General features: G+C 36.3%; 1 protein-coding gene across 3 annotated transcripts in view; it reads left to right on the forward strand.

The window, feature by feature from the left end:
* LOC111151864 (coatomer protein complex subunit gamma 2) overlaps positions 1 to 13,390 on the forward strand; it is a 115,812-nt gene that overhangs the window by 47,392 nt on the left and 55,030 nt on the right. For all 3 annotated transcript variants that reach the window (XM_022510092.1, XM_022510091.1, XM_022510093.1), the window contains 3 exons: positions 9,490 to 9,623; positions 10,400 to 10,467; positions 12,715 to 12,903. In XM_022510092.1, coding sequence (XP_022365800.1) covers positions 9,490 to 9,623; positions 10,400 to 10,467; positions 12,715 to 12,903 — 391 coding nt within the window. The remainder of the gene's footprint in view (positions 1 to 9,489; positions 9,624 to 10,399; positions 10,468 to 12,714; positions 12,904 to 13,390) is intronic.

Below are 13,390 nucleotides of genomic sequence, written 5' to 3' on the forward strand. Positions count from 1 at the left end.
CAACACTCATTATTGTCTTTTTTTTTCTTTTAAAGATTTACTTATTTATTTTTTAAAGGGGAAAAAAAAAAGTCTACAGGATGGGGAGGGACAAAGGGAAAGGGAGAGAGTCTCAAGCAGACTCTGTAAAGAGCCCAACTGGGGGCCCAATCCCATGACCCTGAGCTGAAACCAAGAGTTGGTGACTGTGCCACTGAGGCATGCCTGTCTTTTTTTTTCAGATTTTATTTATTTATTTGGCACAGAGAAAGAGTACAAGCAGGGGGAGCAGCAAGGAGAGGGAGAAGCAGGCTCCTGGTGAGCAGAGAGCCCAATGCAGGGCTTGATCCCAGGACCCTAGGATCATGACCTGAGCCAAAGGCAGACGCTTAACCAACTGAGCCACCCAGGCGCTCCCTGTCTTTTTTATTATATAGCTCATAGTATGTGTGATGAGGTATCTCATTGTGTGGGTTTTTTCCCCCATTAAAAAAAAATTTTTTTTTAAGATTTTATTTATTTGACATTGAGAGAAATTACAAGTAAGGGGAGCTGAGCTGAGCAGAGAGCCTTTTGTGGGGCTCAATCCCAGGACCCTGGCATCATGACCTAAGCCAAAGGCAGATGCTTAACTGCCTGAACTACCCAGGCATCCCTCCCATTGAAAAAGATTTATTGACCAAAAATTGTACAAATAAGCTCTCAGTTTGATAACAACAAAGGCTGCATTTCCCTAATGACTAATACTGTTGAGTATCTTTTCATGTGCTTATTGGGCATTTATAGTTGTTTTTTTTTTTTAAAGATTTTATTTATTAGAGAGCACAAACCAGGGGAGGGACAGAGGGAGAGGGAGTAGCAGACTCCCCACTAAGCAGGGAGCCTGACATGGGGCTCCATCCCAGGACCCTGAAATCATGACCTGAGCTGAAGACAGATGCTTAACCAACTGAGCCATCCAGTCACCCCCATTTGTAGATTTTCTTTGGAGAAAAATGTGTTCAGAGCCTTTGCTCATTTAAAAAACTGGGTTATTTGTCTTTTTTTTTTTTGAGTTGTAATCCTTAAATATACTTTGGATACTAGACATTTATTAGTTACATAATTTGCAAATATTTCCTCCCATTTTATAGATTGTGTTTTTAGTTCCCTGGTTGTGTCCTTTGAAGTACAGAAGTTTTAAATTTTGATGAAGTCCAGGTTGTCTAGGTTTTGTTTTGGGCTTTTTGTTTGTTTGTTTTTGGTTGCTTGTGCATTTGGTATTAATACGGAGGAAACATGGTCTGATCCACGGTCATGAAGATTTTACACCTATGCTTTCTTCGAAGAGTTTTATAATTTTGTCTTTTACCTTTAGGTCTTTGATACATTTTGAGATATTTGTATGTAGTGTGAGGTAGGGATCCACTTTCATTCTTTTGCATGTGGAGATCTGGTTGAAATAGGAATTTGCAGTTGTCTCAGCACTATTTGGTGAACGATTAGTTTTCCGTTGTATTTCCTTGACATCTTTGTCAAGTCATTGTGGTTGTAATTTATAATTCCCTAAATACTAATGAGTTTGGGAACCTTTTTTCTATGTTTTTTAACCATTTGAATATCTTTTCTATTGAAATACCCAGTTTTCAATTGGGTTATGTGCCTTGTTCCTGCTGCTTTCTAGGAGTTCTTTTTGGATTGTATATGTTGCAAATAGGTCTTCCCACTCAAGTTTGTCTGTTCTCTTTCTTGGTGTCTTGATGAGCAGAACTTCTTTAATGTAGTCAAATTTATCAATCTTTGACTTTTGGAATAATTTTCTTTTGGTGTCTTGCTCAAGACATCTTCTAGTCCAAGTTCTCAAATATATCTTCTGTGCAATTTTTTATAAGCACTATAGTTTTGCACTCGCTTCAGCAGCACATACACTAAGCATGATAGTTTTAACTTTTGTGTTTTAGGCCTATAATCTACGTGGGATTGTTTTTTGGATATAGTATGAGGTAGCAATTTAATGTCTTTTTGTCCTCCCTATGGATACCGAGGAGTCCTGCTGCCATTTGTTGAAATACGTGTTCATACCCACGGCTCTGCAATGTCAGCTTTGTCATAAATCAGGTCTCCTGTACTCACTGCTCTCTTTCTGGGCTCCTCGGCTCTAGGAGCTCTATTTGTTTCTGTATCAACGCACGTTCTTTTTTATTGTAGCTTCTTAATAGTGTAGATATATGGCGGAACAAATCCTCCCCTATCCTGCCAGCATGTTTGCCAGTTCTTGTTTTGCATCTTTATTTTTCTGTGCATATCTATGTATATGTGCTGCGGGAGTGAGCACTCTGTGCATATCTATGTAATCTTATTAGGCATTGCTTAGCCTTGTGCTCAGTCAAATTTGCCTCTTCCTGGGATACTCCCACCAAGGCCATTAATAACAACCAAGGAGTTCTAAAGTCGGCAGTGATATCTCCCAGGTTTTTCATTCATTGGGATTTTTAGGGCTATTTCTCACAGGTAGTGAGACTAGCCATCCTAGTGTCTGGTCATAAGGACAAAATGTGTCTTTGACCCCTGACCATTTGATTTACTTCCAGAAGGCCGCAATAGAAGCCTGACTTGATGCCCACCTCACTGTAACAGTTCTTATACAAATAGGCACAGATGTCCAAGGAAAACTCACACATAACCTATTGGAGCAGCATTCATTGGGAGAAACCCATAGAGACCAAAATCATACCAGGTGCACTGGGTGCCCAGGTTCATTCATTCTGGTTCAGTGCACAGAGGTCTATCAGGGCAGATTTCATACACTGAGAGAGGGATTATGACCAAGGGGCTTTGTGGCTTTTAAACTGCTTTAAGTACAGGACCAACAACAATGCACTGTTGTGATCAGAGTGGGATGCAGAAGTAGCATAATATGATAGACATTACATCTGATGCTACAGGGGAAAGAAATTTTAAGAGACTACCATGAGCAATTATATGCTACCTAGTAGAACCTGTTCTGACAGCATAGTTTTTTAGGGGAAGCAGCCCTTCTGTGGCATATTCAGGGTCTGGGATCCAAATCTTGCAGCTGTATGATGTGGCATGTTAGTAACAGGAATCTTCCTCTTTCGTGGTTGGGGAAATACCAGCCCCTCCCTAGGCATGTTGGGAAGGAGTGCCAGTCCAGATTTTGTGGTTGAACCAGAATTGATTGCTACACGTTGGGCTGATTTCAGTTGTCATGGAGCTTCATAGGAACTCCGCTCCTTTTTTGGGGAGCCAGCAGGTCAGTTTTGGATGAAATGACCCTTACTCCTCACTTGTTATTTCTCAGAATTTCTCTGGCAATTCTTTCTTATTTTCTATGTATATTACATAGATGGCATTTCGAAAAACTTGTAATTTTTCACTATAAACTTCCCTCTTGGTACTGCCTTTATTGCATGTTTTTGTTTGTCCCATGGTATTTTCTAATTTTACTTTTTAAACCGCTTTAAGTACTTCTTTGAGCCATTGGTTGTTCAAAAGTGTTTACTTTCTACATATTTGTGAATGATCCAGTTTTCCTTTTGTTATTGATTTCTGGTTTCATTCCATTATGGTTAGAAGAGATATTTGGTGTGATTTTAATCTTCTTCAATTTGTTAAGACTTGTTTTGTGACCTAACATGTAATCTATGGAGAATATTCTCTGTGTACTTGGGAAGAATGTGTATCCTGCTGCTATGGGGTGGAATGTTCTGTGTATGTCTGTTAAGTCCATTTGGTATATAATGTTATTCCAGTCCACTGATTTTCTATCTGGATGTTGTATCCATTACTGAAAACAGGGTCTTGAAGTGTTTTACTATTATCGTATCACTGTCTGTTTTCCCTTCAGATATGTCAGGGTTTGCTTTATATATATAGGTTTTTGAAAATTGTTTTGACTATTCTAAGTCCTTTGCATTTCTATATAAATTTTAGGATCAGCTTTGAATTTCTACAACAGAAGCCTGCCAGCATTTCGATAGGGATTACACTGAATAGAATAATAGATCTACTCTGAATAAATCAGTTTGGGAGAATTGCCATCTTGCTATTGATTCTTCCAGTCCATGAACAGAGAGTTTCTGTATTTCAATTTCTCAGCAGTGTTTTATAGTTTTCAGTGTAAAAGTCTTGCATTCCCTTATTAAATGTATTTCTGAGTATTCTTTCTGATGTTATTCTGAATGGAATTATTTTATTAATTTCATTTGGATTGTTGTTGCCAGTGTATCGAAATACAGTTGATGTTTGCAGGTTGACCTCGTATCCTGTAGCCTTGCTATGGTCACTTATTAGTTCCGTGTGTGTGTGTGTATTATTCCCTGGGATTTTCTATTTTCAGGATCATGTCATCTGTGAACAAAGACAGTTTCACTTCTTCCTTTCCAAACCAATGTTTTTAATTTCTTTTTTTGCCTAACTTTACTGTCTTGAACTATCACTAAAATGTTGAGTAGAAGTGGTGAAAGTAGACCTCCTTGCCTTGTCCCTGATCATAAGGGGAAAGCATTAAGCATGATGTGTGTTTTTTGAAAGTGCCTTTTATTAGGTTGAGTTCATTTCCTTTAGTCTCTAGTTTTTTGAGAATGTTTATCTTGAATGGGTGTTAGATTTTTGTCAGTTGCTTTTCTGCATCTATTAAGATATTGTTATTTCTGTCCTTTATTTTATTAATTTGGCATATGACATGCATCAATTTTCTCATGTTAAACCGATTTTTCATGCCTGGGATAAATGCTACCTGGTGATTGTGAATTGTGAATATTGATTACTTTTTTATATATTGTTGGATGCAGCTTGCTAATTATTGTTAAGGAGTTTTGTGTCTATTTCAGAGATATTGGACTGTAGTTTTCTTGCAAAAGTTTATCAGGCTTTGTTATGGGTAATATTGGCATCACGCATTAGTTGGGAAGTAGTGTACCCTCCTCATTTATTTCCTGGAAGAGTTTCTAAAGGATTGGTATTATTTCTTTAAATATTTGATCGAATTAACCAATGAAGTCATTGGGACCTGTGTGTTTCTTTGAGGGAAGATTTTAAATAACCCATAAGCCTGTTTAGATTATGTATTTCTTCACAAGCCAGTTTTGGTAGTTTGGTATTTCTAGGGACAAATCCCTAGAAATGACTTACAGTTGTTCATAATATTCCCTTATAATTATTTAAATTTCTTTAGGGTCAGTAGTGGTGTTCTTTTCTTCATTCCTGATTTTGATAATTTCCATCCCTCCCACCTTTTTTTCATTAGTTTAACCAAAGATTTGTCAATTTTGTTGATCTTTCAACGAACTAGCTTTGGGTTTCATTGATTTTTTTTTTTTCTGCATTCTAGTCTATTGATCTCTCCTCTGATCTTCTATCTTTTGCTTGCTGTAGGCTCGATTCACTCTTCTCTTTCTAATTTCTCTAATTTCTTAATTGTAGAAGCCTAGATTATTGATTTGGGACTTTTCTTTAAAGTGTTTAAAGTTATGTATTTCCTTCCTACTTTTCTTTAGATATATCTCGTGTCTTTGTTTTCATTCAGCCTAGAATATTTTCCCATTTCCTTCTGATTTCTTCTTGATACGTGGGTTACTTAGAAAATGTTTAATTTCCAAGTATTTGGGGATTTTAAAATTTATTTTCTGTTGTTTTATAATTTAATTCAGTTGTGGTTAGGAAACATGCTTTGATTTCTGTTCTTTTAAATGTATTGACATTTGTTTCATGACCGGCACTTAATATATCCTTAAGAACTATCCAGATGCACTTGAAAAGAATGTATTTTAGTCGTTGGGTTGAATGTTCTAGGTTAAATTGGGTGATTACATTGTTCAAGTCTTCTGTGTCCTTGATGATTTTTTGTCTAGTTCTAACGATTATTGGGTAGGTATGGACATTTCCAACTATAATGGTTACATGATCTATTTCTCCTTTCATTTTGTCAGGTTTTGTGCTTCATGTATTTTGAGGCTTGGTTATTAAATGTGTATGTGTTTATCATTGTTATATCTTCCTGATGTATTAATTTCTTTCTCATTATGAAATGTCTCTTTTTGTCTCTTATAATATTTTTGTCTTAAATTCTATTTGTCTGGTATTAATATAGCCAATACTGGTCTCTAATGGTTACTGTTTGCATGGCCTATCTTTTCCCATCTTTTTACTTTCACTCTGTGTCTTTGAATCTAATGTCTGCTCTTGTAGATAGCACATAGTTGGAGCTTGCTTTTTTATTCTGTCTGGCAATCTCTATTTTTTGGTTAAGGTAATTAAACTGTTTATATTTAATATAATTATTGATATAGTTGGATTTACTTTTGCCATTGTGCTATTTGTTCTGTATGTCTCCTGCTTTTTTTGTTGTTTGTATTTCTTGTCCTCTTTGACTGCCTTGTTTTTTCTTAAATAAATATTTTCAATGTATCACATTAATTTTTCTGTCAATATTTTCACTTTTTTTGTTTTTTCTTAGTTGTAACTCTAGGGATTAGCATATATATTTTACTTTACCACAGTCTACCTCAGATTATTACTTAATTTAATTTTAGTAAAATATAGAATCTGTTCTCCAATATATTTTCATTCTCTCTGGGCTCCTATTTGCTCTAATTGTCATGTATATGATGTATGATGTATATGATGTGTTGGATGTTATAAATTCAACAACATACAGTCAATCCTCAAATAACGTGGGGGCTAGGGGAGCCAACCTCCCAGGTAGTTGGAAATCTGCATGTAATTTTTGACTCCTCCATAATGTAACCAATAATAGTCTACTGTTGACCAGAAGCCTTACTGATACTGTAAACAACATGTATTTTATGTTATATGTATTATATGCTGTGTTCTTACAATAGAGTAGGCTAGAGAAAAGAAACTGTTATTAAGTAAATTATAATGAAGAGAAAATATCTTTGCAGTTCTCTGTTATAAAAAGTCTGCATATAAATTGACCCATGTGGTCCAAACCTCTTGTTCAAGGGTCAACTGTAATGTTATAATTATTGCTTTGTAACATTTTGTGTCCTTGAAAGTAGTTGAGAGAAATGAAAAAATGAAAAAAATTTATCATTTTTGATAAATGACTCTTTTATGTCAGCTCATATATTTATCATTTCTAGTGCTCTTTATTTCTACCTGATGATTCACATCACTGTTTAGTGTAAATCTTTAAGTCTAAAGACTTCCTTTGTATTTTTTGTAAATCTGGCAGCAGTGCATTGTCTGGTCACTGCTTATCTGGTAATGTCTTTTTTTTTTTTTTTTTTAAGACTATGTATTTTATTTTCTTATTTTAGTATTTTTTTTAATAAACATAAAATGTATTATTTGCCCCAGGGGTACAGGTCTGTGAATCGCCAGGTTTACACACTTCACAGCACTCACCATATCACATACCCTCCCCAATGTCCATATCTGGTAATGTCTTTTTTAGCCTTCATTTTTGGAGGATAGTTTTGCTGGATATAGAATTCTTGTCTTTCTATTTCAGCTCTTTGACTATGGCATTGTGCTGCCCTACCTCTTCCATTATTTGGGTGGAAAGATAGCCACCTGATTGTATTGATGCTCCCCTGTAAAACAAGATGAGTAGTTTTTATCTTGCTGCTGTCAAAATCTTCTCTTTGTCTTATGCTTTCAGCAAATTGACTATGGTGTGTCTCTGTGTGAATCCTTTTCTCTTTATCCTGCGTGGGATTTTTTGAGCTACTCAAGTGCATGGATTAATGCTTTCATCAAATTTGGATAATTTTTTTTTTCATTATTTCTTCATATATTCCTTTTGCCCCTTTGTTTCTCTCTTTTCCTTCTGGGACTCTTATTATGCAGTTGTTCATACGCTTGGTCATATTCCCTAGATCTCCAAGGCTCTGTTCTTTTTTTTTTTTTTTTTTTTTTTTTTTTTTTTTCTCTTTTTTTTTTTTTTTTTTTTTTTTTTTTACCCATTCGTTTTTCTTTGTTTTCCTCAGCTGGATTATCTCACTTTACCTTCCTTCAGGTTTATGGGTTTCTTTCTACTGCCAGTGAAGATCAGCTGCTGAATTGCTGATTTAAATTTTCTTTTTAATTCATTATTGTACCTTACAAATCCAGAACTTCTATTTGGTTTCTTTAAAGACAACAACACAATAAGTAAACCCAAACTCCTTTTTCTTTATTGATATTCTCTCTTTGGTGAGATATCATTGTCATGTCTTTAATTCTCTTTTATTCTTTAGATATGGTTTCCTTTATTTCTTTGAACATGTTTATATTCATTACAAAGTCTTTGCCTGGTAAATCCAATACCAAATCTAATACCTGGGCTTCCCCAAGAATAATTGCTATGGACTGCACACTTTATTATTTCTTTACATTTGTCATAATTTTTTTGTCAAAAACTGGGTATTTTAAGTGTTGTGGTAACTCTAGTAATCACATTTCCCTCTTCCCCATCCTCAGAGGTTGTTATTGTTGCTGCTTGTTGGTTGTCATCTGTTTAGTGACTTTGCCAGATGAATTCTGCAGTCTTACTCTTTGTCAGGTGCAGTCACTGAAGTCTCTGCTTGATTAGCTAAGTCATCAGCTGATGATTTGACAGATTTTCTTAAATGATTTAAGCTAGTAGGTCTCCAACTCTTTTTCTAATGGGCACTTTGTATGTTGGGACATGCCTTCCGTGGTCTGGCAGTTTACAGCCCTGCCTTAGCCTTCACTTCCTACATGCACAGAACCTCAAAGTCAGGCATGGGTGAGAGCTTTCTTAGTGCTTGTCTTGTCTTTCCTGGGTATTTACATGCCTTTCTACATGTGCATGGCCTTCTGGATCCCCAGGAATATGTCAGAAATTGCCAAAGTCTCTTATGGTGATCTTATTTCTCAGATTTTCCTTTTAAGTTTTTTGGCCAACCTCTTGTTTATCCCAGGTGGAATCACTGGCCTGGAAACTGCAGTGTTAAACAGTTGCCACTGATTTTTTGGGACAAACTGGCTGAGGCTAGGGCTTTCCTCACCAATTGGGCTCTGAGTCAGATGAAATAAAGACTAGCTCCATGAATGGGGCTTTTCTAGGGAGCACCAGTCAGGTCAAATAGTGAAAGTTCCCTGGGAACAGAGCTTTTGAGAGAGCTCCAAACCCATCTGCCTCCTCCAATGGCTGCTAGGCTGCTGGCTTTCAGAGCTACTGCAATTCTGAGGCTGCTGATTTCCAAGGCTACCATGAAACTGGGAAGAGGGAATAGAAAATAGAGCAAGTGAAAACACCAGAAAGCTTGTTTGCTGTTGTAATGAAGATTCAGCTCTTTTTCTTGAATAAATGTTTCTGGGATTGTTGCAAGCCTTTGGCTAATTTCTAGAGTGCTGAGAAAGTTAATTTTGAAAATTTATGCCAGTGTTCTCATTGCTTTTATGGAGGAATGGATTTTCAGGGGTCCTTCATCCATAATTCCAAAAGTGCTTCTCAGTCTGCCTGTGTTTTTAACTGCTATACATATTATACCTCTTCTTTTTGATACCTAATGATGCCCTATTTATGTTTATTGTCAGCCATGAAAGTCCACTCTTTGATTTCATTGAGAGCTGCTTGCGAAATAAACATGAAATGGTTATTTATGAAGCTGCGTCAGCAATCATCCATCTTCCTAACTGTACTGCAAGGGAGTTGGCACCTGCCGTTTCAGGTTAGTTGTGTGTTTGATAGCTGGATTTTGTTTTTATTCATATGTTTTTGTTTGAAGTTCCATAGTTCTGCAGGGTAGGGAGTAAGAATGATTTTTGAACCCTAGCTCTATTATATATACCTTTGTGTTCTGATATGTAGATGATTTATTTTTGTTGTTCTTTGCTTAATTACCTTTTTTTCAGAACTTACCATTTCCCTATATAAAACATTAAAAATTTTGTGCTTGGAAGACAAGTAACTTTCATGCGTTCAGTTCTCTTTAATGTTTGAAAAGCCCATTTGCTCTTTTTTTTTTTTTTAAAGATTTTATTTATTTGACAGAGAGAGACACAATGAGAGAGGGAGCACAAGCAGGGGCAGTGGGAGAGGGAGAAGCAGGCCTCCCGCCGAGCAGAGAGCCCAATGCGGGGCTCGATCCCAGGACCCTGGGACCATGACCCAAGCTGAAGGCAGATGCTCAACGACTGAGCCACCTAGGCACCCCTCCCCATTTGCTCTTATAACTATAAATATTGCTACCACAAATTCAGATATTAATGGGTATATTAATTCTTACAGAAAAATAAACCTTGTTTCCTATATTTAAACTTTGTATAACAGTTTTACAAAAAGTGCTTTTGTTATTTTTGATGATACATTTCTCATGTGAAATTTTAACGCTATGATCTAATCTCTTTATACATATTTTGAATATAATACTTCATGTACTGTATTTTCAGATACATGCAATATGATGAAATGAGCTATGTTAACAACGATCTTCTTTCTCCCTAGTTCTTCAACTTTTCTGTAGCTCTCCTAAGCCAGCTTTGAGATATGCAGCTGTGAGGACCTTGAACAAGGTAGGTGTCCCTTTGCCAACTATTGACTCATATCAGTGTTTGCTTGAGAATCATTACATGTGAAGCATTTGGCTTCCTCTCCAAGGTTAGTAGATAGGATTTTTGGGCTTCACTTCTGTAGCACCTTCCTTGTATTTGTGGCCTGAGATGTGGCCATTTTTCCTATTCAACTAAAGATTATAATTCATTTCTGACTTTGAGCACTTTATAGCTGAGAACCACATTGTCCAGCATGATGGCCATTAGCCATGAGTGGCTATTTCCATTTAAATTAAGTAAAATTAAATAAAACTAAAAATTCAGCTCCTCTGTCACTCTCACCCCACTTCATCTGCTCAGCTGTCATGTGGTCAGTGACTCTCAATTTTGGACAGTGCAAAAATATAGAACCTGTCTATCACTGTAGAAAGTTCTCTTGGACAATGCTGGTGCAATACAATGTGAGTCACATGTGTAATTTTAAATTTTATAGTAACCACGTTAAAAATTTTTAAGGCGAAATTAATTTGAATTATTTACCCTTATATCTATAAAATGTCTTATCAACATGGAATTGGTATAAAATTATTAAAGATCTGTTTTACCTTATATTTTTTCACACTAAGTCTTTGACATCCAGTGCTTATTTTATGTTTAGAGCATATCTTAATTTGGACTAGCCACATTTCAAGTGCTTAATAGTCACATTTGGTTATTCGCTATCATATTGGACACCATAGATTTAGAGGATACAACTCAGGAACACAGAATAAATTAAATAACCATAAACATTTGAAATGAAAGTTTGGGGTTTTTTTTAAAGATTTTATTTATTAGAGAGCACACGTGAGAGATCACAAACAGTGGGGGAGGGGTAGAGGGAGAAGCAGACTCCCCACCGAGCAGGGAGCCTGACACAGGATTTGATCCCAGGACCCCTAGAGCATGACCTGAGCTGAAGGCAGACACTTAACCAACTGAGCCACCATCAGGGCACTCTTGAAATAAAAGTTTAATGTAGTAGAAGACTTGTCATAAGGCAGTGTGTGATCTATTATAAATTAATTGTATGAACAATTGGCGGTAAGAGAAGCCATGGATAAACCTTTACAGGACAGCCAGGGAAGAACCCTTTACAGAATAACAACATGAATTGTATTTTTAAGAAGTGATATAAGGCCATATTCCTTTATCTATAATCTTGGGGCCAGATGTGTCTCAGAATTCAGTATTCTATGAATTTTAGGAAGGCAAAATGGTGCTCTTATATTATATACTAACCCCATTGAGCCTATAGCAGTACCCTACCATTAAAAACATTAATATTTCTTTTTTATTTTTAATTTTTAAAAAGATTTTATTTATTTATTTGACAGAGAGAGAAATCACAAGTAGGCAGAGAGGCAGGCGGTGGTGGGGAGAAGCAGGCTCCCCGCTTAGCAGAGAGCCCGATGCGGGGCTCGATCCCAGGACCCTGGGATCATGACTGAGCCAAAGGCAGAGGCTTAACCCACTGAGCCACCCAGGCGCCCCTCTTTTTTAAAGATTTAGTAGTATTTCTGTGCTATCCATAGGACTCTCCTCACTATGTAGAATAAATTCATGTTTAACTCATTTTACATCAGTTTGGGTCACATTTTCCTGTTAAATAAATTAATAAATTTTGATGCTAATACTTCGCTGAGTTTTCAGATTTTTAAAATTGGGGTAAAGGATTCTATACCAATATTGAGATGGAGAGGTGAACAATTTTGACAAAAACAAAGAAGCAGGAGAATGACAGACATGTTTCAGAGAGTGTGAGCAGTCCAGTTTGTCTGGAGTTTGCTCAAATACAGAAATGTTTTCAAAGTGATAAGATATTAACAGTCTTTGAGCCGTGTTTACCATGGTAGGTCCTGTTCTCCGAGATCCTTACATCTAGGGGAATAGATACCCCTGGACACACGTACTATAAAGAGAAACGGGCCAACTGTAGCACAGCACAGACTGTGATATTGTTATAAAGATTATAGAAACCTAGGAGGAGAAAGTGCTGTTATACTGTGACTCTGGAGGTTAAGCCTTTATCAGATGATATATCATACCTTATTAGTTGGAAATATTCTTCTTAAAACAATTACTTTTGACCTATTTTGTCCTATTTAGATTTTTAAAAGCTGCTTACATTAATTAAAATTTCTGTTTTCCTCTTCCTTTGTTTTTGAAAGTTCAGTCTTCTTCAGTAGCAGTTTGCTTATTACTTTATTTTTCTTGCCCTTCCACAAGGTGGCAATGAAGCACCCTTCTGCTGTTACTGCCTGCAATCTGGACTTAGAAAACTTGATCACAGACTCAAACAGAAGCATTGCTACTCTGGCCATCACTACCCTCCTCAAAACAGGGAGTGAGAGCAGTGTGGACAGGCTCATGAAGCAGATATCTTCTTTTGTGTCTGAAATCTCAGATGAGTTCAAGGTAAAAGTTTAAATATGATCATGTTTCTCCCAGTCTCTGGCTTGCCTGTTTCTTTTCTTAACAGTATCTTCGGGTGAGCAAAACTGTTAAATTGTTGTGAGGTCTAATTTATTAATTTCTTTCACTGTTATATTGCCTTTGTCTACCTCCAGGCCTTAAAGACATTTTCTTATGTTTTCTAAATGTTTTATGGGTTCAGCTTTTACATTTTGGTCTATGATCCAATTTGAATTAGATATTTATGTATTGTGTGTGATAAGTTCAAGGTTTTTTCCCACACTAATATCTAGTCATTCCAGCATAATGTATTGAAAACATCTTCTTTCCCCCCGCCATTGGAGTGCTTTGGCATCTTTGTCTGAAAAACAGATAACTATATAATAGTAGGTGTATTCTTGTTTCCTTATTACATTCTGTTGATCTGTTTGTCAATCCTATGCCAGTAGCATACTGTATTGATTAATGTAGCTTTATGGTACCTTTTAAA

The sequence above is a fragment of the Enhydra lutris genome, unplaced genomic scaffold (assembly GCF_002288905.1).
Source record: "Enhydra lutris kenyoni isolate GAN:26980312 unplaced genomic scaffold, ASM228890v2 scaffoldscaffold27, whole genome shotgun sequence".
NCBI classification, from domain to species: domain Eukaryota; kingdom Metazoa; phylum Chordata; class Mammalia; order Carnivora; family Mustelidae; genus Enhydra; species Enhydra lutris.